The 27,925-nt window shown below is 47.6% G+C and overlaps 1 protein-coding gene across 1 annotated transcript in view; it reads left to right on the plus strand.

Moving 5' to 3' along the window:
* The window catches only part of DPP6 (dipeptidyl-peptidase 6), a 308,399-nt gene that overhangs the window by 249,204 nt on the left and 31,270 nt on the right, over window positions 1-27,925 (plus strand). Inside the window, exons 16-17 of the mRNA XM_015413434.1 lie at window positions 912-1,027; window positions 27,495-27,569. Coding sequence (XP_015268920.1) covers window positions 912-1,027; window positions 27,495-27,569 — 191 coding nt within the window. The remainder of the gene's footprint in view (window positions 1-911; window positions 1,028-27,494; window positions 27,570-27,925) is intronic.

Here is a 27,925-nt window from a genome sequence, read left to right on the forward strand (position 1 = left end):
AAAGTTGTGATTGCCGAGGAATGGCCTGAATTCACATTGTGGTAATTTCTGAACAAGTGCAACTTATTTTCCATCATGTCTAAAAACAGGGATAGTCCGTTGCGACATGCATCCAGACCCCCGCTACCATCTTTTTTCTGCCCTCCTCCATGCCTTGCCTCTAGACATCATGTCTATCTGGCAAAATTTTGCTCCTTGCCTGACGAGCATCCCTCAAAATAGAAAATTCAGAATCATCCTCTCTTGTTTTTCCCAGAGGGGTGCCCAGTGATGAGGCATGGCATCTTGTGCACTGTTTTGCTACCTAAGCAATTTTATTCTAGGAGACAGAGAAAGAGTCCACTTCCTTTGCAATTGGCAGATGCTCTTCTCCTCCCATTAATGAATTTCGGTAAACATCCGAATTTTCGAATAACTTTAGCAGGCTTCGGAATTACAACAGAGGTCTCCTGGATGATCTCCCATTCATGCAAGGGAGGAACACATGTTGAAAGAGAAGCAAAATCTCATGTGCTGCTTTGAGTCTCGGTGCTGCCACCACCCTTCTTCACCTTGAGGAGCTGCCTCTCTCTGCTGGTGAGCACCCCTCCATTTGAGAAACGGGTCATTGCCATAAAGCCTCCTTGAGGTCACAGGTTCCTCTCCCATTTCTCAACCGGAGGGGAGTACCATCCTCCAGCATGAAAGAGAAGGGCCCTCCCAAGTTCTTCAGCAGAAAGATGGATTTTCCCTGGCAAATCTGCTGAGAAGAGATGATTAGATCGTTACTGAATGGGGAGAACCAGTCCTCGCCAATCCGCTTGAACAGGGGAAAACTCTCTCCCAAGGCAATCTGTATCCAGCATGGCAGTTATAAATACGTCCTTTGGCTCCTTGGCATTGATGCACATATGTCATCATTCTCTTTTCAGCACCGGCCTCGGAGACTCCAACAGGCGATGTTTGTCTTGCGATCTGATCAACAACTGCACGTACTTCAGCGCATCCTTCAGCCCCAACATGGCCCATTTCTTGTTGACCTGTGAAGGTAGGCTTTGCATGCTGTCCAGGAGATATGTCAGACCTGTTCTACACCCACTGCAACATTCTGCTTTTGCCGTCCTGAGCTTCACCTCACGATTATTTGGCCTCCAGTTTTTAGTATTCTTTCTGTCATTAAGGGGGGGGCACTCTTATTAAAGGCAGTGGGGGACTGTTCAAGGGTGCTGGACGTACAAAGCTGCCCTCCACAAAACAAACAGTGGAATTGCTGAACAATAAAAAGTTCCAGTTTGTGATCTCGCACCATGGCAGCCAGTGTGGAGTTCCTCCATTTGCTTAAATGAGGGGAGCAGATATGTGCTGACAAAGGAGTGGGCATATAGATCTCTTTCATGCCATGGGAAGCGAAAGGGGAAGCAGGAATCTAGAATGGAACATACTTTAGGATGCAGGCAGGTTGGCTTCTAAGTGTGGTGGGAGAGGTTGGAGTACCCGCACTCTGTCACGAGAACAAAAGCCTTGCCATGCAGAGAATGGCTATTCCAACTGCTTGTCACACACTTTCAGGATATTTGCTGTGAACATAGTTCAAGGTCCACAGCATGGTGTGAGAACAGTTTCCGGTTCAGGGGTCAAAGGGAAGCCTGGACAGGAAGCCCTGCCTGAGGAGACAGGAGGGAAAGCCTAGACTGGGTTGAGTGAAGCCTCATAGTCTCCCCCTCCTAGCCACTCATGCTGTCCTCGTCAGGTACCCACTTGGCCAGCCCCAGGCCTTTGTGCTCGGGGAGAGGGCGGCCCCGACTGATGAGATCATTGGGAGCCATTCCTTGGGACCCGTACCTGTTGTGGCTGCTACCTTCCGACTCCTCCCTGTGTCAGGAGTCTGGTCACAGGCAGGAGGAGCTCATGGCTCAACCATCCCCAGCCTGAGGATCCCTGGAGGGAGGTAAGTGGAGCTTCTTTTGTTGCTCCAGTTGTCTGTCCCAGGTCGGGCTGTGCTGGGGAAGGTTGAGTCGGGATGCCAGGCTGTCCAGCTCCCGACGCAGCTCTTGAAAACTTATACCCCCTCCCAATGCTGTTGATCTCTAACATGCTCCTGGACTCGAATCTAGCTCTGTTATTAATACAGAACAGTTGCTGTGATATAGCATAAAACATTTTTTTTTGTTATTGAGTTCTTCATCCCGCCAACATCACAGGCTCGTTAAGAAACGTATATTCGTCACTTTATAATGAAAAGATGATTGAATCACCGTGCAGACACTAAAAAACACGCATGCTAAGTCAGCTTTCAGTCTAAAACCAGTGAAAGTGGAGATGGAGTCTTCCGTAAATACGTTGCGACCAAAATATTCATCATCAGCTTTGGTTCTGCAGAACTGTGAAGAATGTTGTCTTGAATTGAGGCTCGTTTCATGCACCTTTTAAAATAAACGCATTAGAGAAAAGCTGTTTCATCCCATGTCCTGTGAGTTCTTGCTGGGGGGGGGGGAGCGATGACTTCATTTGGCTGAGAGAAAAGCAGGCAGCTGTCGGCTCTCCTCGTTCTAAGTTCTGCTGATCAGAATAGACCCCTGCTTTAGGACAAAGTGCAAGCTAATTAAAAATAGGCCCAGCCAGTAATTAATGCAGAGGTGTCTTGCTCAGGGCTTTAACAGCATCCATCTTTGCTGGCCTTTGCAGTCAGAATCAACCGCTTCCAAGATGTATGGAATAAAAAACATAAATGGGAAGGAACCTGGAGTGAGCAGTCATTTGTTTTATTTATTTTTTTGCCGTCTGGAGATCAGCCGTGTGGCAAACCACCCCAGCCGCCCAACTTAAATGTCAGACTGGATTTGCAGGACAAATCTCTCTTATAGGAGAATCTGCGCCAGCAATCCATTGCCTTAATTCTCAGCATTCTCCTGGTTAAGTCAAGGCTTTTTAAGAGGCACAACAAAGTTGTGACCAGTGTTCTCTCTAAGCTGAGTTAGTGTGAGCTAGCTCACAGTTTTTTAGCCTCCGGCTCAGGAAGAATGGCTCCAGAGCAAACTAACTTATGCAGTAGCCAAATTGCTCACTCACAACTTTAATGCCAGGAGCTCACAAAGTAGAATTTTTGCTCACAAGACTCCACAGCTTAGAGGGAACATTGTGACACAGCAGATACAACTTGCTAGCGGTTGAATTCAAAGGTATGAGCTTAGTTGGGAAATAAGCACTTTTGAATTCAGCGGAAGATAATTCTCAGCTAATTGGGCTGTTATGTGCGAAGAAGGTCTCAGTGGCTGGCGGCAGCACACAAGAGAACCGCTTTAAGACACTTGGCCGTTTGCATAGGCTGAGTTGAAGCCGTTTTCGATTTCTTGTTTTTCTTGTTTGTTTTCATTGCCGTACTGACTGGAACAAAGTTTACTTTTCCGCAAGCTTAGTACTGATAGACTCTGCCTGCAACTGCAGATCTTAAACTCTTTAAAGTGTTTCCAGCAGTCTTCTTTTATTCCTTTTTTGTCTTGTTGGAAATGCCTAACCGCCCTTGTGCAGGTGTGCATATGAGTGTGCATGTAAGAAGAATCGTCTTAAAAGCAGCTAGGAAATGAGGCACGGGAGTCACTCAGGGCTGATTCACAAAATATTTTATGTATTTATTTTATTTCTATCCTGCCCTTTCCGCATGCGGGCTCAGGGCAGGTTACAACATATAAAACTCACAACAATAAAGCCAACTGTAATACTTGCATGTCTTTTTCCAAAACAAAGTTTGAGTCCCATGGCACCTTTAAGACCAACAGAGTTCAAGGTATCAGCTTTTTTGTGCATACGCGCTTCTTCAGATTTTCCAAATAGAGATAGCGGAGTTGATTCATTAGTGCAGGCAAAAATAACTGTGATTTGACACCATGCCTTCACTCAGAACCATCCATTCCTCCCCACCTCTCCATTTAAGAGAGCCAGTTTGGTGTAGTGGTTAAGTGTGCGGACTCTAATCTGGGAGAACCGGGTTTGATTCCCCACTCCTCCACTTGCAGCTGCTGGATGACCTTGGGCAAGCCCTAGTTCTGATAAGAGCTGTCCTTGAAAAAGAGCAGTTTCTGTCAGAGCTCTCTCAGCCCCACCTACCTCACAGGGTGTCTGTTGTGGGGAGGGGAAGGGAAAGGAGTTTGTAAGCCGCTCTGAGACTCCCTTGGGTAGTGAAGGGTGGGGTATAAATCCAATCTCTTCTTCTTCTTCTTCTTAATATTTTTCTTTAATCTTGGCATAATATTCTGGACAACTCAACATTTTGCATACTGCACTATGAATGTTGGTGGGCTGTTATAAAGATCTGGCTTTTCTGACTCTACCCGTTGTGTTTAAGTGAATCAATATAATTACCTCATCTTGGTAGGTGTCAGACTTTTCTAACTTTTCTCATTGGCTTCCTAAAATCTTCACAGTTACTGGTAAGTTTCAGCTTTCACCGAGTTTGCAACATTTACCATATCTCTATGTACTCTGAGCAGTGTTTTTGTGTGAGTTGCAAATACCAGACGAGGCTAATAATTAGGGGTGAGCTGGAATGCCCCCTTCCAACTTCACTTTATGAAGCTGCCTACTGAATCAGACCACTGGTCCATCAAAGTCGATACTGTCTACTCAGAATGGCAGCAGCTCTTCAGGGTCTCAGGTGGAAATCTTTCACATCACCTCATCTCTGATCCCTTTAACTGGAGATGCCAGGGATTGAACCTGGGACCTTCTGCATGCGAAGCAGGTACTCTACCACTGAGTCACTGCCTCTCCATTCAGCAGATGCTCTACCACAACAAGCTGCACCCTATTCACAAGCGGTAAAGTAAGGATAAGGTGTTTTCCCTGCTTAACAGACGCAGTGATCGTACTACCCTTTGTTATGAGGAGCCATGTTTATTTTCCCTCTTTTTACCCAGAAGACACCACAGTGAAGGAAGTAAAGCCATACTTCCTGCTTGGTTTCCTGGCAATGACACAGAGCCCATGCTTTCTGCCCTGCTTACCACCAGCAGCAGGAAATCCTCTGGTCATTGCTAGGAGCATGTGAACAGGCAGCGGAAGTGAAAAACAAGGCTTCATGTTGTGGGCTGAAATAATTCTTTGTAAAACGTTTTGCACATCCTAATAAACTACTCCAAAGGGGACGGCAAAGGATGAGATGGTTAGACAGTGTTATCGATGCAACGAACATGAAATTAAGCAAATTTCGGAGCACGGCAGAAGACAGGAGGGGCTGGTGTGATGTGGTCCATGGGGTCGCAAAGAGTCGGACTCAACTGTGTGACTGAACAACAACAAAAAATAAACTACAGGAAGGTCCTACCCTGGCAACACTTCCTCAGATCTTCCTCTAATCTCGTTCAGCAGTACCAAGAAAAATAGGAGATGCACCGTTCTAAGCCCATTGACTTCAACAGACTTTGAAGAGCATCACTCAGCTTCTGTTGTTCATCTTGCCCAAGTCTCTTTTGTGCTGGGGACAGGATCAGTCGTGAAAGGGAAAGTTTGTGCTGGTTTCTTAGTGCCCTGAGATAGCCCTCATTCTGTAAGGAGATTATTTCCAGATTCGTGATCCTGAGATACTTTAGGCAGTTAGAAATTGGCTAGACCAGGCATGTCCAACTTTGAACAGGAAGTGATCTATTTTTTCTGGCCAAAGGTGCCGGTGATCTACCACCATGAAAATAAAGTTTCAAATTAGTTTTAAATTAGATTTTAACCCACTAAAGTTGGGTTCCACCACCGCCGACCCCATTTATAATGCACCTGCTGTCATTTACTGGTAAGCAAAATAAGCAAAAACAAAACAGAGAGACAAAGATCCAGAAAGAACTGCGAACATTTTTTATTATTTATTGAGTTATAACTTTCTTTAACTGTCTCAATAACTTTCCCTTAACTTTTATTCAGAGTTATTTGTGTTAAATGTAGGTCAATGCCACACATGCAGTTCTAAAAGTAATAAGAATTCATCATACTGGCACCAATAATCAAATACCACCAAAACAATCACAAAAAAACTCCAAACACGATACCCAACCCATGTCCGGGTAGTTTCAGATGTTATATCAATTGACCTGGGCTACTTGTTTGCCTTCCAAAAAATATGTCCAAAGCAGCTTGCAAAGAAAACCACCCCAAACAAATTAAAACCTTTTTTAAACAAAGTCCAAAATGACAGTAATAAAAACAGCAGGATGAAACAGCAGCTAGAAATCCAGAGAGCAAATTCAGCAGGGAATTTTAAAAAGCACAATAAAACGTATTCGTCGAGGGGCTGTCCACAGGTACAACCCTTAAGGAGGGGCTCAGGTGAATGAAATTATTTTCTGGTGGTGGCGAAAATGTAAAAGGTTGACCACCAAGCTGATCTCTGCAAGGAGAACTTCCCATGTCCAAGAGGCTGTCACTGAGAGCCCAACTAATACTGGCAGTGGCCACGGATCCATCGTGTGACCATCAGTGCCATTTTAGAGGCAGTTGCAGTTATTTAAAAACTGCCACGGGGCCCTAGTCTGGATCAGGCATGCCGCAGCCCCAGGAACTCTTGGCCCTCCTCCCCATGGCTTTTAGCACTTGAAAAAGTGGGGTGGGGAGAGCTCCTGGTGCCATGGGGCCTTGTGGCAATTCTGGGGGCCTTGTGGGGATTTTTACAGAGCGTTTACAATTGCTTCTAAAACAGCATTGGGGGTCACAGTATGGACCAATGGCCTAGGTTTTCGCATTCCTCTCTGCTTTGCGCTGAAACGCTTATCTCTAAAGAAGTACAGGTGGGAGTGTGTGTTGTCTGCATTCCAGGCAAGCCGTGGGAGCCGAGCAATTCCCAGCTTCGCATAGTAACAGTTTGCTGCCTTTAGCCCGCATGCGGGAGGGTGCCTAATTGGCCAGCACAGTGGGGGGGGGGGGTGCATACGAATGCCCTATATCTCATTAGGTTCAAGAGACACTCCGTTGATGGCTGTGGGTTCTGACACGATTTTTACAGAGCTTTTACAACTGCTTCTAAAACAGCATTGGGGGACACAGGATGGACCAATGGCCTAGGTCATGTTTAGTTTGCCTCTGAGAAAGCCCCATTTCTGGTCGCCATCACTTTACTCCTGAAGGTGGGGGCAGAAGAGGGAGGTGAGGTTGCAAGGTCTCCCCTGGTTTCAAGGACTTGGGTACCAGGCTGTTTACATCTTTGGAGGAGAACCAGAAGCACAGGTCGGAGGTGCTTTCTGTTCTGTGCCCTTCTTTGAGTCCACTCAAGTAGACCCTGTACCTAGGGTTGCCAACCTCCAGGTGGGGGCTGGAGATCTCCTGGAATCACAGCTGATCTGCAGACTACATAGCTTGCTTATTTTTTTATTTAAGACATTTGTCCCACTTCTCCTGGGAAAAAATGGCTGCTTTGGATGGTGGACTGGAGGGCATGGTACCCCACCGACATCTCTCCCCTCCCTAAACCCCACCCTCACAGGCTCCACCCTCAAATCTCCAGGTATTTCCAAGCTCAGAGCTGGCCACACCTCTGTACCTCTTTTCTGTGGGCACTCAGCACAAAGAGTACAGACCACTACTAGAATGATAGAAGGGTTGGAACACTTTCCCTATGAAGGAAGGTTGAAGCGCATGGGGCTCTTTAGCTTGGAGAAACGACAGCCAAGGGGTGACATGATTGAGGTTTACAAAATTATGCATGGGATAGAGCAGGTAGAGAAAGAAGTCCTTTTCTCCCTTTCTCAAAATACAAGAACTCATGGGCACCCCATGAAATTGCTGAGCAGTCAGGCTAGAACAGATAAAAGGAAGTCCTTCTTCACCCAAAGAGTGATTAACACATGGAATTCACTGCTACAGGAGGTGGCAGCGGCTACAAACATGGACGGCTTCAAGAGGGAATTGGATAAACCTATGGAGCAGAGGTCCATCAGTGGCTATTAGCCACAAGGTCTAGACAGGAACTCTCAGGCTGGGGCAAGTGATGCTCTGTATTCTTGGTGCTTTGGGGCGGGGCACTGTTGGACCTCCTGATGGCACCTGGTATTTCTGGTCACTGTGTGACAGAGCATTGGACTTGATGGGCCATAGCATTGGACTTGATGGCCCATTGGTCTGATCCAGCATTGGCTTCTCTTATGTTCTTAAAGACTGGGGAAGATGTGGCGATTCTGCTAGATATTACCAGCAGTTGCAGAGAGCAGGAAGTGCGATTTACTCATGCTTCTGTAGACACACACACACTCACACAATAGGTGAGATCTGCTAGGCAAAAGCTATACATTGTCTGCTGTCAGCCATCAAGGCTACCCACGGAGATACCTAACGGCAAGGCTGCTTTTTAATCCGGGCTGGTCCCGATGATGGAAATTCTGCTCTTAGCACATGTCTGTACTCTTGGCAACAGCAAGGGAGCAGTGCCCCCCCCCAAGCTGTGGAGTCCTGTGAACAAAACTTCTACTTTGTGGACGAGTGGCATTAAAGTCGTGAGCAAGGGATTTGGCTGCTCCAGAGCCATCCTTCCGGAGCTGAGACAGAAATGTGCGAGCCGGAGGCTAAGAAGCTGTGAGCTAGCTCACATTAACTCAGCCTGCAGGGGATACTGCAAGGGAGAGCTGTCCAGAACCTGTTAAAACACTGTCCGGCTTCAGGCAGGCAGTACAAAAACTGGTTTATCCCCCACCCCCTGTCATGTTGTGGCCGAACGTGACGTTCAGACCCTTGCCCGTGAGTTATTGTTGGTGGTTGCTTGCCTATTACTTCCTATTAAGAGATCTGTTCAGGCCCCGGTTATTGCCCTCCATCGGGGTGATTATCTAGGATGGGTTTCTTCTCTGTGTACCCCTGCAGCAAGAGAATGTAATTAATGCTCAGAGGCAGGCTGTGACCTTTTGCCACCGTTCCTATGGCTCTGGGAAGCTTAAATTAGCGTCTGCTGCTTTCGGAGCATGCCCAGGCTTAATCGCAGGGTTGCGTTTAATATTATAGTGGATGTCTCGTACACATTTGCATTCGATTGCCCTCGTTTCCTGAGTCCCTGGTGCCCTTAATTCTGAAGGATGACTGTGGTTTTCCATCGTGCCCGGCTCACGTATCAGAACTCCTTCAGGGGGAGAAAGTAGCACATTCCCTTTAATCAGGGTAGTCCTTTAATGCACAGGCTTGGGGGGGGGGCAGCAGCTTGGAAGTCTCTTACACAAATCTGAGCCGTCAAAAGTGCAGTTACTCCAGCATAAAAGTAGGCTCCTATTGGCTCACTTAATTTTTTAAGAGAACATCTGTCCTGTCACCCTTTTAACAACATAGTTATTAAAGCAGACTGTGATTAATTTGGATTGTCACTTGTGTTGAAGTCAGCATTACGTTGCCGCTTCCTCAGAGCAGACCCACCATTTCTGTGTTATAAAATATTTCATTGTCGTGTGAAGCATCATTAATTTAATGTAAATTACCCTTAATTGCTCATTGACATAGGGAGAAAGAAGAATAGGAAATGGAGTTAAGGCGGAAGCTGTGGCTTCCAGTTTACTAGAACAACGACATTTCCATGGGTAGGAGAAAGTCATCTGCCGTGTCACTGTGTAAAAGAAGAAGAAGAAGAGATTGGATTTATACCCCGCTCTTCACTTGGAGTCTCAGAGCGGCTTACAAACTCCTTTCCCTTCCCCTCCCCACAACAGACACCCTGTGAGGTGGGTGGGGCTGAGAGAGCTCAGACACAAACTGCTCTTTTTCAGGGACAGCTGTGCCAGAGCTTTTGACCGACCCAAGGTCACATCAGCAGGTGCAAGTGGAGGAGTGGGGAATCCAACCCGGTTCTCCCAGATTAGAGTCCGCGCACTTAACCACTACACCAAAGCATGAAGATGGTTCTTTGGAGCACCCATCACGTTTAGTTACTGTGTACACCTATCTAGGAGGAGCACATGGGGGTAGAGCGATTCAGAAAGTGAGCCGGGCGATACATCTGGAGGCAAATTATTTTTCTCCCAGTTCTCCCATTGGAAAGAGATGAGTTACAAAAGGCATGCAATAACTTTCACACATTCTCTCTTCAGGAAACCTTCTCCATGTTGTTTTTTGTTTGCTGTGTAACTCATGCATGTGGTAGAAAATTCTTAGGCATGATTTAGGACATGCTTTCAGTTCATGCCGTGCATTGCCTGGGTGCTTCCTTGCCCTTTCTTGTTGCCACGTAGGAAGTAAGAACACAGCACGGATCACACTCGAAGCACTCCCCAGTGGCGGCACATTGAAGGGAAAGATAGGTAGTGGTAGACAATCTCACTTTCAAGGAAGCTTTTCCACCATGACTGATCTTCTGTTTGAGGACCTCCTGATAAATTGCCAAGGTGGTCTAATGAACGCATGAAGTTGACTTCTACTGGGTCAGACCACTGGTCTGTCCCAGTCAGTATTGTCTATTCTGGCTGACAGTAGGTATCCCAGTAGTGGTCTTTCATACTGTATACTGAGAACCAGCTTGGTGTAGTGGTTGAGAGTGGCAGACTCTAATTTGGAGAACCAGGTTTGATTCCCCACTCCTCCACATGAAGCCTGCAGGGTGACTTTGGGCCAATCGCATTTCTGTCCGAACTCTGTCAGCCCCACCTACCTCACAAGGTGCCTGTTGTGGGGAGAGGAAGGGAAGGCGATTGTAAGCTGCTTTGAGGCTCCATAAGGCAGAGAAAAGTGGTGTATAAAAACCAACTCTTCTTCTATACTACTGGATTGATTTAACTGGAGATGCTGGAGATTGAACCTGGGACTATCTGCATGCCTCATCAATGCTCTGCTACAGCCCTCCCCAAAGTCCAGGATTTTCTGCCACACAATGTGAAAGCCATAACTGTTACCCAGAGAGGCAGTCTCCTATTTAATTGGGAGAATTAGCTTCAGGAGACAAAGTGGAAGGCAGGTAATTGGGATCTCCACCAATGTATACCAGGATTTCCCCCCCCCCTTTTAAGAGAACTCTCAAATAAACCAGGCAGATGTTCAACCAGAAATGCTTTTTATTAAAAGATAATTGAAGGGCAAAACACACACACAAACACATACAAGCTAGCTAAGAGAATAACAGGGAGGAGCGGGAATAGTTGAGGGGGAAAGGGCTATAATTACCAGTTATTGTAGAGGTCCACAGAAGCAGCAGCAAAATGGCCAGCATTTTACGGGGAGAAGAGAAGAAACCCACAAAGTGGGGGTGCATGATACCAGGAACATACACGCACTCCTATGGCACAGAGTGCTGGCAGTTATAGGAAAAATGGTCCCTGGGGCAATCTGACATGTTTGCCCCCAAAACAATTTGATGGCTTTTCCAGGGAAGAACAATGATCTTGGGATACCTTGATGAGTTCAACAGGGGTGGGGGATAAATATAGATGTTAACAAGAAGGAGGACCCGTGATACTTGCGTGGGGGAGTATTCCTCACAGCTCCCGGCCTGCAGAAGCATGAGGAGCTCCGCAGGAGGAGGAAGCGGCAGCAGGTGAGCCCAGCAGGTGGACCCATCTGGCCCACCAAGCCTTCTCCCTCCTCCCTCCCCCCCAGCAGCGGCGAGGCCTGAGGCCCACAAAGCCTCCTCCCCCCTCCCCCAACACCAGTGGCGGCGAGGCCCACCAAGCCTTCTCCCTCCCCACAGTGGCGGCAAGGCCTGAGGCCCACCAAGAATTCTCCCTCCTCCCTAGGGTTGCCAAGTCAATCTTCACCGGGAGCGGGGGGCTCCCGGCCGGCGTCTGGTGCGCATGCCAGGCACGCTGGGGGCGGGGCCACAGCCATAGAAGGGAAAACCATAGAGTTTTCCCTCGGATGGCCGTGGCCCTGCCCCCAGTGTGCCTGGCATGGTCGCGTCACTTCCAGGTGACGCGCACGTCAGGGAGGAGTTCCCCCCGGGGCCCGATCCAGTGACGCCGGGGAACGGGCCTCTGGGGACTTGGGAAGCCTACTCCTCTTCCCTGGTGGCAGCAAGGCCTGAGCGGCTCACAGCCACCGGCCCGCCAAGCCTTCTCCCCTTCCAGCGGCGGTGGCAGAAGTGAGACAGTTGCCAAGGCGTTCTCTGTGCATGCACAGGGAATACTCTTTTACTTTTGGGGAGATTTAAGTATCCCCCATATAGTTTTTTCAACTTTTTAGATTTTTCTGCACACATGGGGACTGCACCAAGTGTGCAGGAAAATCTCTCTGCCCCCCAAGTGCCCCCGATATGTAGATTTAGATATCCACATGGAGGGGGCAACTTGGCTATTAGATATATAGATGTTTCTTGATGACCCGCTAAGTACCAAACAGGAAAGCTACCAGGGTTTGTGAGTAGTGTTAAGTATTGCAAAATTAGGGGGGAAATGGGTAAGGGGAAAGTGAGGCCAGAGTTGTTGGGATTAGTTCAATGTGAGGTAATAGTTTCTTGGGAGACCCATGGTTCCTAATTATGCATCTCCTCAGGGTGTGGAGAGAGCCATTGGTCTGACTCACCTTCAAAAATATTTTTCCCAGGCTTGTCTCTTACTGGCATCCATTTTCTGGCATTTTAGGCCAGGCAGTGCATTGCAGCCCATGATATTTGAGCTGATATTGATACATTAGGAAGGATATTTTATGGTTTTTCCATCTATAAACTGCCCTTCAACCAGAGGAGGGATCTGACTGCTAACAGAATGTTTGCATCAGACAGTATTTGTGACTTGTCACGTAATGGAACATTTTAATGTATGAACTTTTTATTTCCACTTGTTAACTCAGCCCCTGTGCATTATAATCTTGATTTTGTTTTTGTTCTTCCTGAAAAATAGACTCTCAGACATTCACTGTTCTGTACAATTACCTTATGTGTACCTTGTGGTGTACTCTGTAATCTGCTTTACACCTGTTTATTAGGACTGTTACATTATATTTGGAAGATATGAAATATTCCAGTGATGTACTTTAGCTCTCGTTGTATTGCTACGAATAATAAGGGTAGGTGGTCATGGTGGTCAGGTTGTTGCATTTTTAAAAAATCTACAAGGAGAATGCCAATGTAGACCTAGGAACATGAAAAGGGGACTTCTGGTCAGTGGCCGCCTGAACCACAGATTCATGCAGTGATTGATCACAGTCTCCTGAGTTCGTCCCCCACCCTAACCAGTGCAGCCCATTGACTGTTTCATAATTGATTACAACACACTGACTTTTTCCAGGGAATCCCAGAAATCGTAGTTTGCTAAGGATGCAGAGCTTTGGCCCCCTAGGCCAGTCAATCCAGGCATGCCCTAAGCCACCCGCTGGCCCAGGAGTGTGCACCCTGAGCTGCCAGCCAGCCAGGGTGCACCCCAAGACAAGGCCAGAGTGTGTGCCAAGCTGCCGGCTACGAAATTGGCTAAGGCAGGCACACCATGGACCTTCAGGTGGCCTGGCAACCAAGCAGTGGTGTTGGTATTGGGGCACCACAGGGCTGCCCACTTCTGGTGCCCTGCGCTCCTGCCCTCTGGCATCCTAGGCAACTGCCAAGGGCCACCTAGTGGGTGGGCCACCCCCGTAAGAGGGTGAGAATTCTCTGTTGGAGGTGTCTAGCCCCTTGTATAGCATGACAGTTCCTGATTCCTTGGTTGAGAGAGACTGGCCGTCAAGCCAGCTTAAGCCTGCAGCACAGATGCACCCAAATTGTTCAGCTTCCCCTCTGGAAAGGTAAACAGTCACGGTAGCTGCCTTCCCATAATGCCCCCACTAATGAAAGAGCTGAAATCTGAAGGTGGTATCTTACATTCTGAGAACAGAAGCAGTGTATGTTTTATTTCCAGCTCGGTGAAAGACCTTGGTTGAACTCATTACTCTGGAGTGCCTAAGTGCAGATGTTCCTGTCCCAGAAGATTTAGAGCTGTAAGGAGAGCCGCATCTTTTACTTTCTTTGCCAGCTGGACTCTTTATTAGTTTTATTGTTTTCTGATTCCCAGAGACCAATTTAGCTTTTTAATGAACACTGCAGGGATATTAAGAACATATGCCTGTGAATCTGTCGGAGAAGAAGATTCATACAGAGAAATGAGACACAGGGCTCACTGCTTTTATGGTGCATATTTGATTTGAAAAAGGAAAGACCTTGAAGGGGGCATTTGGAGGGTAGTGAGCCCAATCCCAAGATGGCTTCCACAGGAGGCGGAGACAACCACAAAATGTTTAGGCAGAAACTCTGTTTAACAGGATGCCTCTTAATCTGCACAGCCAATCAGAAGCCTTGCTAGGCACCAGGCCCACCTAGCCCCGCCCAGTTTCTAAAAACACTTGGCAGGCACCAGGAAACATGTTGGCAGGCACCATGGATCCCACAGGCATTTCATTGGGGACCCCTGTGCTTGATACTGGAAAAAGGTAGCCCCATATAAAGGCAGCTATGGTGGTCCTCCTGTCACTCTCCCCACTCTGAGGCAGATTTTCCCCACCAAAATTCTTAGTTCCCTTCAGGTACTGAGCTGGCCCGCTAATAGCATGATAATATTTGCGGTTTTATAAATCTGAATGACCCACCCTGTGACAGAATCTAATTTGGCTTTTTGCCCAGCCCAGGAACTTGTCAGGAGAAAACAGGAGCCCTCTTTTTAGATCCCTTGAAATGGCACTGGAGACTGTGTAACAGTGAACTCTAATAAAGATTTTATTTAATAGGCAGGGGTGGTATGGGATAGTCAGGAATTAGAAAGGCTGAGGTAAACGTTGTTGGTAAAACAGTATATTTTTCAGTTGACAGACAAGATGGTGTTGTAGCAGCTTATTTTCACAAATTCTTGTTTTTTATCCATGAGAGACAGTTGATTGAGTACTTAAGTTTCAGAGACAGTTGATTGAGTACTTAAGTTTCAGTTACGATGTTCCTGCATATAGTTTCTCATTAAGTGTTTAGGTTTTCTGGAAAGGTTGTTCTTTTTGTGCATCAGATTCTTCCCCCTTTTCTGAAATCACAATGTGTCTTTTTCCCCAGGAGTAGTCTATAACCGTTTCCTTTCACAACAGACCAGGGACTGCTTCAGTGCCAGTTGTCTGTATAACTGGACAGGACTTATATTTCTTCCCTGAAAATATAATCCTATTCACATTTCAAATATTAGTGCTATAGCTTGATGCACAATGTTCAGCCCCTCTTGTGGCATGCTAGTTTGTCCAGCAGACTGGGTAGTGGTGCCAAGAGGCCATCAGAGGTGAGGTAAGCAACAACAAAGCAGTTGTGCACGGGGGCTTGCTCTTATTTCTTCTCACAAGAACATAAGAGAAGTCAGTGTTGGATCAGGCCAATGGCCCATCGAAGAAGAAGAGGAGGAGGAGGAGGAGCAGATTGGTTATACCCCGCCCTTCATTCAGAGTCTCAGAGTGGCTTACAAACTCCTTTCCCTTCCCCTCCCCACAACAGACACCCTGTGAGGTAGGTGGGGCTGAGAGAGGTCTGACAGAAACTGCTCTTATCAAGAACACCTCTGCCAGAACTATGGCTTGCCCAAGGTCATCCAGCAGCTGCAAGTGGAGGAGTGGGGAATGAAACCCGGTTCTCCCAGATTAGAGTCCATGTATTTAGCCACTACATCCAATCCAACACTCTGTTCACACAGTGGGCAAAAATGCCAGGTGCCATCAGGAGGTCCACCAGTGGGGCCAGGACACCAGAAGCCCTCCCACTGTTGCCCCCCCCCCCGCCAGCACCAAGATTACAGAGCATCACTCACCCCAGACCGAGAGTTCCTATCTATACCTTGTGGCTAATAGCCACAGATGGACTTCTGCTCCATATGTTTATCCAATTCTCTATTGAAGCCGTCCATGCTTGTAACCGCTGCCACCTCCTGTGGCAGTGAATTCCATGTGTTAATCACTCTTTGGCTGAAGAGGTCCTTCCTTTTACCTGTTCTAACCCAACTGCTCAGTAATTTCATGGGGTGCCCATGAGTTCTTGTATTGTGAGAAAGGGAGAAAAGGACTTCTTTCTCTACCTGCTCTATCCCATGTATAATCTTGTAAACCTCGATCATGTCACCCCTCAGTCGTCGTTTCTCCAAGATAAAGAGCCCCAAGCGCTTTAGCCTTTCTTCATAGAGGAACAGCAGCCACCAAGCAGTAGTGGGAGGAAGACTGAAGAGAGCCCCCCCTACCCTTGCCGTGAGTGCATCTGTATGTCTGATAAGTTGCATGTCGTTGCTTTTGCAAGCCGCCTCAAAGGCTGTGTGGAACAGGACAGTGAAGAATAATATTTTAATCTAAATCCTTTGGATCTCTCCAGGACGTCTTCTCTGTCCTTTTGTCCTGCATCTGTGCATGTAATCAAGTTGAACACTGCTTAGCTTCACTGTACTGAAGTATCAGGTGTTCCCCAGACCATTCACTGGGAGTCAAATGAACTCTGGGAAAGCTAGAAAAGTCCATATTCTGCCAAACTCCATCGATCCACCATTTTCCAGGTACCTCCTATAGTCCCTGGCTCTGCCCTTGCTTGCCAAATCCATCTTGTTCTGCTTCTGAGCTTGTGGGTTCTGCTTCATGGCCCCACATGGTCAAAACGAGCACCTTGTATATTTATAAATTGAAAGGGAAAATAACCAAATATACATACCATGCCCAGGATAATCTGTCTTTCCCCTCCCTAATGCCCTCTCCCCAAAAAACCTAACTTTCACCTGGAAGCTGCCTTGAACACCATGAGGAAAGGCAAGAGTAAAAAATGTTTTTATAAATAAATTAATGAATAAAATAGTCCCAGAATGAATTGTGCCTATACAACTGCAGGTTATCTGTTCTCCATAATGTAAAATAAGAGCATCCAAGGAGCTCCTGAGCTGTCAGAATAGCGCTGCATTGTTCAGTTGCATGAAAACAAGACGGCATTGAAAATGGTGATGATTTTTTACTTTGCTGGATATGTATATATGGAAGTACGTGCATAATGGGGCGGAAGCCTCTCACTTGCCTTAGGGGTTAAGTATAGCAATTCAAGTCACTCTTTTTTTTTTATGTCTGTGATTGCCAGCAAATGCCACGAACATCTGTCTGTGGTATTGACTCTGAAAGCACCGTGGACGGGACAGATCTTTTAATTACAGCCGGTGGCTCCGAGAAGCTCCCGGCCTTTTTTGTTTATTAGTATGATAATATGGCCTCCGTGTATGAACTTGAATGCACGGAGTGATGAATAATTCATGGCTTAGCAAATAAAGAGATCCTGGAATCTGTACACTGGAGCGGAGGGGGAGGCAGGAGAATTGGGGGGGGGCTGTTGCCAATTATTGCCCTCCAGGGCCCTCCCAGTTGGCCCACCCCCTTGCCCCGCTATTGCAGCTGCTGCTCTTTTCGATCATTCATCACTTCTTGAGAAAGACTTTAGTGGAGGCTGGCAGAGACAATTCCAGGTGTTTTTTTTTACTGTATACATACTGGGAATATCACTTAGAAGTCTGAAACGGCCTGCTGTGTACTGGGATCTAGGAGAACAGGGAGGGGGAAGAAGTTTTCCCTCTAACATTTCTTAGATCCCTTTTCCTGGCTTTCTGTATCCCATTCATAGTTTGGGTTTGGACGGCTCTTTGATGTTGGTGGTGGTTTCCCCATCGCTGCCACGGCTGCCCATACAGGGCAGAGACAGCAGGGCTTCTGTGCGGCACATTTCCCTGCCATTTCTTTACCCCAGTGCCCTGCCGTGGCTGCTCCCCCTCCCCTGCACCACCAAGGCCTTTTCTGCCACACCCAACAGCAGAAACTCATTAGCATATTAAGCCACACCCCTGACATCACAGCTCATTAGCCTATTAGACCACACCCCCATGTTACCACACTCACCTTTTGTTTCTTATTCTGTTTACTCTGTTGGCAAAACCCTGGGCTTTTTTTGTAGCAGGAACTTCTTTGCATGTTAGACCACACACCCCTAATGTAGCCAATTGGGCGGGGTATAAATCCAATCTCTTTTCTTCTTAATGCCTTTTGTAGTGGAGATGTACAGGAAGAGGCCCATCTCTGTAATGAAAGGGGACTTCTTCTTTTTTTTTTTAATGAAAGCTACAAAATTCACAGAATCCAATAAACAAACTGTTGTATTGTTCTAACAATATTCCTTTGCAAATGTAAAAAGATAAAAAGCCCTCCAGTCATGGGCAGAGGCCAGTGACTGTGGTGGTGACAGGGGCAGGGAAATGGCTGCCGTGTGGACGAGACCGGGAGAATCTGAACTTTCCCACCCACACAGCAGCCATTCAAGCGTTACTGCAATCTCTCCCCATTTTGTGGCTGCAAAGCAGGTTTGGGAAAGGTAGGAGAAAAGCTGGGAAATCCAGGAGGTGGACAAATGCGCCACGATTCTGTGCAGGAGCTGAAAAAAGTACGCACTTCTCAACAGCATCAGACCTGAGGCAAAGGACTCATGCGGAAAGGGCCTTTATTAGTATTCCCCCACTGGTGTCATTGAAAACACTAGTGTTAAAACAATGGAAGAAAGTTTGAGTCCAGTGGCACCTTTAAGGCCAACAAAGTTTAATTTGGGGTGTAAGCAGGTATAAGCACTACGCAGACGGGAATCCAGTCAGGAATGTGCTAGTGTGGAAAGCACATTCTTATGTGTGGGGAGGGGGCGAACTTTTGCTTATGGTCATTGTTCATCCACCTCATCCGGAGTCGCTCCAGAGGTCCCTGACCTTCAAGGGGGGCTTTTCGGGGTCTCAAGGTGCACAGCAGAAGGGAGGGAGAACGAGAAACACCCCCATTTGCACACAAAATGCCACATGGGGTACATTGCATCCTCTGTGTGTGTGTGTGTGTGTTTGCATGTGTGTGTGTAAAGTGCCATTGAGTTGCAGCAGCCCTGTAGGGTCTTCAAGGCGAGAGACATTCAGAGGTGGTTTTGCCACGGCCGGCCTCTGCAAAGGGCCCCTGGATTTCCTTGGTGGGACTGACCCTGCTTCGCTTCTGAGATCTGACAAGAGCGAGCTAGCCTAGGCTCATCTGGCATAGGCTTGCCAAATGTGCCCGGGGGGCGGGTAACCCCCCGCTTCGGAGCCCCCGATTCCCGCCCTGGCGGAATCGGGGCCCGGGGGAACCCCGCCCCTGAAGCTGCGTCACTGGAGGCCACGCCCCCAACGTCGGCACACACGGACTGCTCCCGGACGGGACGGAGCCTCCCCCGCCGGTGAGTGAAACTATTTGGCAACCCTATCCGGGCAGGGTGCATTGGATGCTGTTGTGGTTTATTAGTGAATGAAGTATGTCAAGTCCCAACCGACACATGGTGACCCCAACCACGGGGTGTCCAAGGCGAGAGACGGCAGAGGTGGTTGCCATTGCCTTTCTCTGCCTAGCGGCCCAGTCTTCCTCAGTGGTGGCCTGTCCAAGTCTTAATTGTGCTCCAGCTAAGTTGGGTTAAAAGGTAAAGGTAAAGGTTCCCTTGCTCGAAAGCCAGTCGAGTCCGACTCTAGGGTTGCGGTGCTCATCTCCGTTTCCAAGCCAAAGAGCCAGCGCTGTCCGAAGACATTTCCGTGGTCATGTGGCTGGCATGACTAAACACCAAGGCGCACGGAACGCTGTCACCTTCCCACCGAAGTGGTACCTATTTATCTACTTGCAATTCCTTGCTTTCGAACTGCTAGGTTGGCAGGAGCTGGAACTAGAGACGGGAGCTCACTCCGTCATGCGGCACACTCGGGTCTTGAACTGCTGAACTACCGACCTTCCACAGCCTGCATTTCAGCATCTTAACCACTTGAGCCACCACCTGTGTTTATTTTCCAAGTAATGCTTGCATGTTAGCCACAGCCTTGTTCTTACAATGATGTACTATAATGTTGCTTCATGTATGCATAATAATCTCTGGGTGTTTAGTAAGATCATCAGCAGCTAAATTGTTACCACTATTAAATGAAGCCCCCTTTCTGTAACTGCAATTATAGACTGCCTCATTACCTCCCGGCTGTCTGGTTGCAGCGAGCTGTAATTTTACACTCATCTTTGAACACCATTCCCTGTTTATGCCCACACCAGAGATCATGAAGAATATTTCCATGGATGGCTTTTTGTGCTGGTGAGAAGGGACTCTGTTTGGCCAATATGCCATAAACCATTGCTTGCTGATCACTTGACCAGTTTTAAATTGGCCGGTGGCCTTCCACTGAAAACAGCACACATGGGCAGACGTACACAGACACTTCAAGGGTATATTGTCTCCTTTGCACTCTCAAGCATACATGATGGAATTTTCCTTCATCAATACCAGCTTGGTGGGGACCAATGCTCCCTCTAAGCTGTGGGGCCTTGTGAGCAAAAATTCTACTTTGTGAGCTACCGGCATTAAAGTCGTGAGCGAGCGATGTGGCTGCTGCATAAATTAATTTGCTCTGGAGCCATTCTTCCTGAGCGAAGACAAAAATGTGTGAGCTGGAGGCTAAAAAACGGAGCTAGCTCACACTAATTCAGCTTAGAGGGAACAGGACCTACGCAGAACAGTTCAGCGTAGCAACACATGGAACTGCCTTCTACTGAATCACACCATTGGCCTATCAAGGTCAGCGTTGTCTACTCAGCCTGGAAGCAGTTCTCTGTGGTCTCAAGCAGAGGTCTTTCACGTCACATACTGCTTGATCCTTTTAACAGGAGATGCCGGAGATTGAACCTGGGACCCCCTGCATGCCAAGCAGATGCTCTGCCACTGAGCCACAGCCCCTTGCCCTCCATGGAAGACACAGAGGCTAGGGTTGGTGAGGAGAATGCATTTCTCGTTTCCATATTGCTTGTGCTTCCAGAAGCCCTCTGGTACAGACCCTGGACAGAATCCCTACCATGTTTGGTGACATGTAGCTCTTTGAAAGAGGAGGGGAAATCAAAAGCAGACTTGCAGGATGTCAAATTGGTCAGGCTCGCAGCATACTCACATAAAGCCAACCTGGCTTGCACTTGTGCATTTAGCACCACTTGGGTCAGCATAAACCAGCAGGTGAGACTTTTCATAGTGGGGAGATAAGCCTCATCACCTGCTAATATCTGCAGGTCCGGCTGCTGAAACAAGCTTTGTTGCGTCTCTGGCCAGTGTTTTCCACGGCCTTTCCCTCCTGGGCATGCTAAGCTAGTTGCATGTACATTCTTTGATTCCGGCTTGGTGTGCTGCGTGGCCAAACAGCAGTGGACCTGCACGTATCGGGAAAGGAACATGCACACTCCTGCAAATGAGCAAACTTGACCAGTGTTTTCCACGGCCTTTCCCTCTTGGGCATGCTAAGCTAGTTGCATGTACATTCTTTGATTCCTGCTCAGTTGTGCTGCGTGGCCAAACAGCAGTGGACCTGCACGTATCGGGAAAGGAACATGCACACTCCTGCAAATGAGCAGACTTGACAACTGCCCGTCCATGTGCTTTCACCACCGTGACTCTTGCCTTGTGGAATGGCCTTCCCAAGGAGGTCAGGAGAGCTCCCTCTCTCTCCTGGACTTCCACAAGCTGTGCCAAACTGAACTATTCAAGAGGGCTTTTCTGTGCAGGTAGCAGGGTTCCAAATATGCACACGCAATGGCAAACCAATATGCTTCTCACCGTCGCTGTTCATTTCAAGCCCTTTGCTTTTCTGACGTTAGAGGCACAGCGGAAAAATGGCACTGTAATTTCAGACGCATCGCTGAATCCCATCAGCTGCAGCTGACAGAGAGAAGCGTCGGCCTCCCGTTTTGCATTTCGTATCATTCTCCGAGATTGCCTCTATATGCTCAACTAAATACATCTATGGAGGAGGGCAACACAAATCACGTTTGCTTCTCTTTCTCAGTCTTATACAGATTAGTTTCATTTGCAACCCATTTAGCTAGTGCAGCATAAAGGAGTCACCCAGTTAATGGACAGGATTTCTCATTAACAGGGAATGGAAATCAGAATTGCCTCATCAGTCAGGAGTGTCCGTCTTTCCTCCTTATTCGTGCCATGCAAATGAGGGGCTTATCTGAAAGGGGGGGAAATGGAACAAGCAGGTTGCCAGTACGTTTCCCTCCTTCGAAGACGGGAAGAGAGACTTTGATGGAAGTCTGGAATCCTTTTTGTGAAGACCGACACTAGAACAGATAGATCCAGGCGGTCAGCCGTGTTTGCTGTTCAGCCCCTGTCTATAAGGTTGACCTTTACCTTCCATTCCAATGCATTTGAAAAAGTGTGCATGCTCTTGAATAAACTTTTGTTGGTCTTCAAGGTGCCGACTGGACTCTAAATTTGTTCTACTAGTCCAGATGACATCATTCCTTCCCCCCACCCCCCACAGCACACAGAATTGTAGCCCTGATTCCAGCTGGGCTATTTGTATGCTGTGCTTGAAAGGAAATAATTTCCTGCGTGTTGATAATCCTGTACATTTCCCAAAAAAAGTGAGATGACAATAACCTGTAATCCTTTGCTTATTGATTTATTTTTCCGTGATGGGAACATTTAAAGTTTGGTGATTTCACCAGAGATCCAAATTGACGGGCAATGTTTGTATTTGTAAACGGCAGAATTATCAGATTCAGAGCTGATTTGGGCCCTCACAGTCTGTCTGATGAAGACAGATCAAGACAAGTAGCCGTGTCAGCAGCAGAAAAGAGCAAGAGTTCCGTAGCACCTTAAAGACTAACAAAATATGTGGCAGAGCTTACATGAGTCATAAGAACATAAGAGAAGCCAATGTTGGATCAGGCCAATGGCCCATTCCAGTCCAACACTCTGTCACACAGTGGCCAAAAATACCAGGTGCCATCAGGAGGTCTACCAGTGGGGCCAGGACACTAGAAGCCCTCCCACTGTTGCCCCCCCCCGAGCACCAAGAATACAGAGCATCACTTGCCCCAGACTGAGTTCCTATCTATACCTTGTGTCTAATAGCCACTGATGGACCTCTGCTCCATAGGTTTATCTAATTCCCTCTTGAAGCCGTCCATGCTTGTAGCTGCCTCCACCTCCTGTGGCAGTGAATTCCATGTGTTACTCACTCTTTGGCTGAAGAGGTCCTTCTTTTTATCCATTCCAACCCAACTGTTCAGCAATTTCATTGAGTCACTGCTCACTTCTCACTTAATTTGTGGGAGGGTGTGTTCCAGCAGTGATTATCGTGTCTGGGCACACGAATAGCGAAAGGCACATGGAATATTTTGTGGTAGTTTTGTCCTCAGATGACCCTTGTAACCACGAGGACTAGAAGATTTAAAAATACTCTGTCTGGGAAAGGGGGTCTCTAAGGGGATGGACTCTTATAACTGTAGACCAAACCTCATACACAACATTTGTCCGCCCTAAAATATCACAACCAAAGACAGTGGAGGGGACAGGCTCTTAGGTATTTAGTCTGTTTAGGGCTCCGAGAAGCAAAGTCAACACTTTTAATTGTGCTTTAAAAGTCAGCGCAGTTGAATCAACTGTATAATAGGCTCCTGGAGAATCTCTCTGCAGTCAGCAATAGGCAGACTATCAGTCGCCTTCTGTACCAGCAGCAGCTTCATACAGCAAGTCCCATAAGACCCTCCCTCTTATCTGCCCTCCAGTTTATGAAGCACAACTTTAAAGCTTTTGCTGACTCAGACACCCTATTCAGAAATTTGCACAATTCTTCGCTTAGCGCTAACATTTCGCGATTGCATCTGTAATTTCGTTTTCCACACACCCTTGCGTCATGGCTGCCTAGGAAGACCTGAATCCCAAACATTAAGTGATGTTTCCAATGCGTACCTTTTAAAACCTGGAATGCATTAGAGCACTATGTAAAGATATAGTGCAGAATCCGCCCCTTGAGCAGCCCAGTTTTAAACATCTTGCTCCATGCAAGGTCAGAGGGCTGGTTTCAAGATATATGTGCCTTTAGGTCAGAGATGGCCTGTCTTTTCTCAGTGAAGCTCTTGTTAACAGCGTTTTACACTACGAGTGTAAAAGGAGCAATTTGCAAATTGCCGTGAGTCTTTGGAAAACTGCACTTTCATAAATTCTCACAGAAAGCATCCAGGGGAAAAGGTTGCATTTAGCTAGTCTCATCCGATCTCCTAAGCAAAGCAAGGTCGGCCCTGGTTAGGACTTGGATGGGAGACCTCCAAGGAAGCCCAGGGTCGCTACGCGGAGGCAGGCAACAGCAAACCACCTCTGAATGTCTCTCGTCTTGAAAACCCCACCAGGGGTCACCACCATAGGTCAGCTGCGACTTGGCGGCAAAAAGCAAAATGTTTCCGATGTACAGCTAAAATTGTGTGCTTGAATGTATCAGTAAAGGTACAGGGAAATGCAACCGACCAGAGCTCCCGATTGAGTCTCCATGGGGGGGACCGGGCTGTACCCAGAAGTTTTTTCATCAGGCTGCATATTTTTTTGTTAAAGGGGCACCTTAGTACAGTGGAGAGATAAGCTTTTATATATACGGTGGATAGTGGAATAGGCCTTAAGTATTGCTGTTTTTATTTAATGGTTCTTTGCACTCCCTTGTTGGCGATGGTGACTCTTTATTGTTATCTTAAAATTGTAAAAAGGGGGGGCAGCCGCTAGGAGGGGCCACTCAGAGCCAAGATGCAGATGCAGGGCTGAAATGGGATCAGGTGGCCACTGGTAAGATCAATGGATAGCAGTAAGTTAGCACGTAAATGCAAGAGGAGGAGGAGATTGGATTTATACCCCGCCTTTCACTCAGAGTCTCAAAGCGGCTTACAAACTCCTTTCCCTTCTGCTCCCCACAATAAACACCCTGTGAGGTAGGTGAGGCTGAGACAACTGCCCTTGAGAGAACAGCTCTGAAAGAACTTGTGACTGGCCCAAGGTCATCCAGCAGCTGCAAGTGGAGGTGTGGGGAATCAAACCCAGTTCTTCCAGATTAGAGTTTGGTGTAGTGGTTAACTGGTTAACAAAAAGATGTGAGAATGAAACTAGAAGACCACTCATTTCATCAATGAGGGCAGAAAGGCCTCCTCCGTACCCCTCCTGCTCCAGGCAATTGGTGGAGGTGCCTGGCAAATGGGTGGGGGTGCTGGGACCTCCTAGGCCCCACTGTGCGTGCGGGCCTGGTGGGGGATAAGCCTTCACTTGCATCTGTGCTTGCAGTGATGGGAGTTGTCTAGCGTGCTGGCCATATGCAAAGGAGGACAAGTCGATGATATATTAAGGAGGGGGCTGAACTTTGTTGCGTAGGGTAGAGGAAACGTAGCCCTGCTTCTTCTGCACAACTCTGACAAGTAATGAAGCCCTCCCCTCCCCGGAATCAGACCTCCTAAGCAGAGTTACACTTCTCTAGGTCCATTGAAGTCAATGGGCTAAGAAGGGTGTAAGTCTGCTTAGGTCTGCATTTCAGGAAATATATTCTAGTTATTTCACTACAACTAAAAAAAAAGCACTGTTTTCATGTACCCACAGATCAAGCCCTCACATGCACATAGAACCCTTGGTAAGACCTCTTGAACAGATCCTAATAGTTGGACACATTCATATGGGCATAAAGCAGGGTGTACCCAGAAATATTTTGATCAGGGTGCATATTTTTTTTGTTAATGGGGCACCTTAGCACAGTGGAGAGATAAGCTTTTATATATACGGTAGGTAGTGGAATAGGCCTTACGTATTGCTATCTTTATTTAATGGTTCTTTGCACTCCCTTGTTGATTATGGTGACTTTTTATTGTTATTTTAAAATTGTAAAAAAGAGGGTAGGGGGTAGCCATTAGGAGGGCCACTCAGGGCCCAGACACATATGCAGAGCTGAAACTGGATCATGTGGCTTGTAAGATCAATGGATAGCAGCAAATTGGCGTGTAAATGCAAGAGTTAAAAAAAGGTAACAAAAAGATGTGAGAATGAAACTAGAAGACCACTCATTTCATCAATGAGGGCAGAAAGGCCTCCTCCGTACCCCTCCTGCTCCAGGCAATTGGTGGAGGTGCCTGGCAAATGGGTGGGGGTGCTGGGACCTCCTAGGCCCCACTGTGCGTGCGGGCCTGGTGGGGGATAAGCCTTCACTTGCATCTGTGCTTGCAGTGATGGGAGTTGTCTAGCGTGCTGGCCATATGCAAAGGAGGACAAGTCGATGATATATTAAGGAGGGGGCTGAACTTTGTTGCGTAGGGTAGAGGAAACGTAGCCCTGCTTCTTCTGCACAACTCTGACAAGTAATGAAGCCCTCCCCTCCCCGGAATCAGACCTCACTGCTGCCCACATGGCAGTCCCAGCTGCCACTGGAGCTGGTACAGGCATAACCGCCGGAACGCTTTCATTCATTTTGCTGTGCAAGCGCCATCCACTGCACACCTCCAAATGTTCCCTGTTTTCAGCTTGTCTCGAGCCAGCAATATACGAGAGAGAGAGAGAGAGCGCACTGCAGAAGCTGATTTGAGAGAGAATATTTCACACTCGGAGTAATCTGTTTAGTCATCGAAGACTTTCTAACCACAGTCCTCCTTGCGCTTTGAATTTGCCAGCAGGGAAAGGCAATGCGTACCCGCCGGCGTTTCACAGATAAACAGAGACATGGTTGTTTGCAATGCTTTGGGTTTATACGGACGTGCGTGCAAGATCAGGACTGGCTGTGCGCTTGTCTCCAGCCTGAAGGGATCTCCCAAGAGGCAGCAGAGCAACTGCTCTGTATCAGGGACGAATGGCAGAAAATAGGGACAGCCCCAGGAATATATATATCTATCCTGCTGTTCTCTCCAATGGGGACCCAAAACTGCTTACAACGTCATTCTCTCCTCCTCCATTCTATCCAGTGTCAGCGTACCCAAAGGGTGGGAAGTTGCAGGGCCCCCAAGCCTGTGTTGGCAGGGAAGGACCCACAGATGGTGTTCAGCGGAGACCCTTGTCAGGCTGACAGAGCTGGTGTTCCTGTCGGCACATACCATTCAGCCCCACTGGGGAACTGACGTGGGCTCTGTGGGAATGCTCATGAATGGTTGAGGGAAGGAAGGACGCACCAGCAGGCAGGGATGTGGGCAGGCTGGAAGGAAGGCAGGAGTGAGGGTCCTGGTGGGGGGTCAGAGCAGGAGAGGGGGGCCTCCGGCCACCGGCCCTGCCTGTGAGGGAGGCTAGGCTGAGAGGGTGTGCCTGGCCCCGAGACACCCAACAAGCTCCCACGGCAGAGTGGGGATTCGAACTCAGGTCTCCCAGATCCTGATCTGACCGCCACGCTGATTTGGAGCTTTTGACAGTGTCAGGAAAGGCGCTTAGCGAAAGATCGGTGTGAAATAAGCTCGCATCTGTGCGTTTTTAATAAAACAAAAACGCAAAGCTTTGTTTGCCTTTAACGTCCTCCATTATCACGGGTGGGTGAAGATCGTGTGATATCAAAATAATCCTTAAAGGCAAGGGATTTTAATTGCATTTGCAGTAATTAAAACGTTGGGAAATTAGTTAAGATGCGCCGAGCGGGCTGTTGAGAAAGGGCCGTAGGATTCGCCACCACCTTTAGCTCTGGTGTGCCTTTTCCGTCCGTGGCTGACAAGGGCCCTGCATCGACTGAGTTTTAAATGAAAAGTGATCCTTAGCCGTCTCCACTTCCGTGGGATACAGAATCAAGCTCCACTATAGCATTTTAATGTAATCTGTTTTCTGTCTCCCTGTCCTCCAGGTCCCCGGGTTCCGATGGTGAGCGTTTACAGCACATCAGATGTGCCGGTTGGGCCAGACGGGCAGTTTGTGAAAAGTAAGTACAGGCCTTGGGGCCCGGGGGCCCCTTTCCCATTTCAGCAGTGACTTTTGGAAGGAGGAATGAGTCTCATAGCTTGAATGTATTCCGTTTAAATGGCAAAAGAAAAAAAAAATTGAATTTCCAGAGTAATAGAAAAGAGCAAGAGTCCAGTTAGCACCATAAAGACTAAGAAGATTTCCTGCAGGGTCTGGCCTTTCATGAGCCACCGCTCACTTCTTCAGGTATTTTTTGTTAGTCTTTAAGGAGCTGCTGGACTCTTGCTCTTTTCTGCTGCTACAGACAGACTAACATGGCTACCCGTCTTGATCTAATTCCCAGAGCATTTCTTATATTTATATATATATTATATA

The sequence above is a fragment of the Gekko japonicus genome, unplaced genomic scaffold, assembly GCF_001447785.1.
Source record: "Gekko japonicus isolate JY-2015 unplaced genomic scaffold, Gekko_japonicus_V1.1 scaffold105, whole genome shotgun sequence".
Lineage (NCBI taxonomy): Eukaryota > Metazoa > Chordata > Lepidosauria > Squamata > Gekkonidae > Gekko > Gekko japonicus.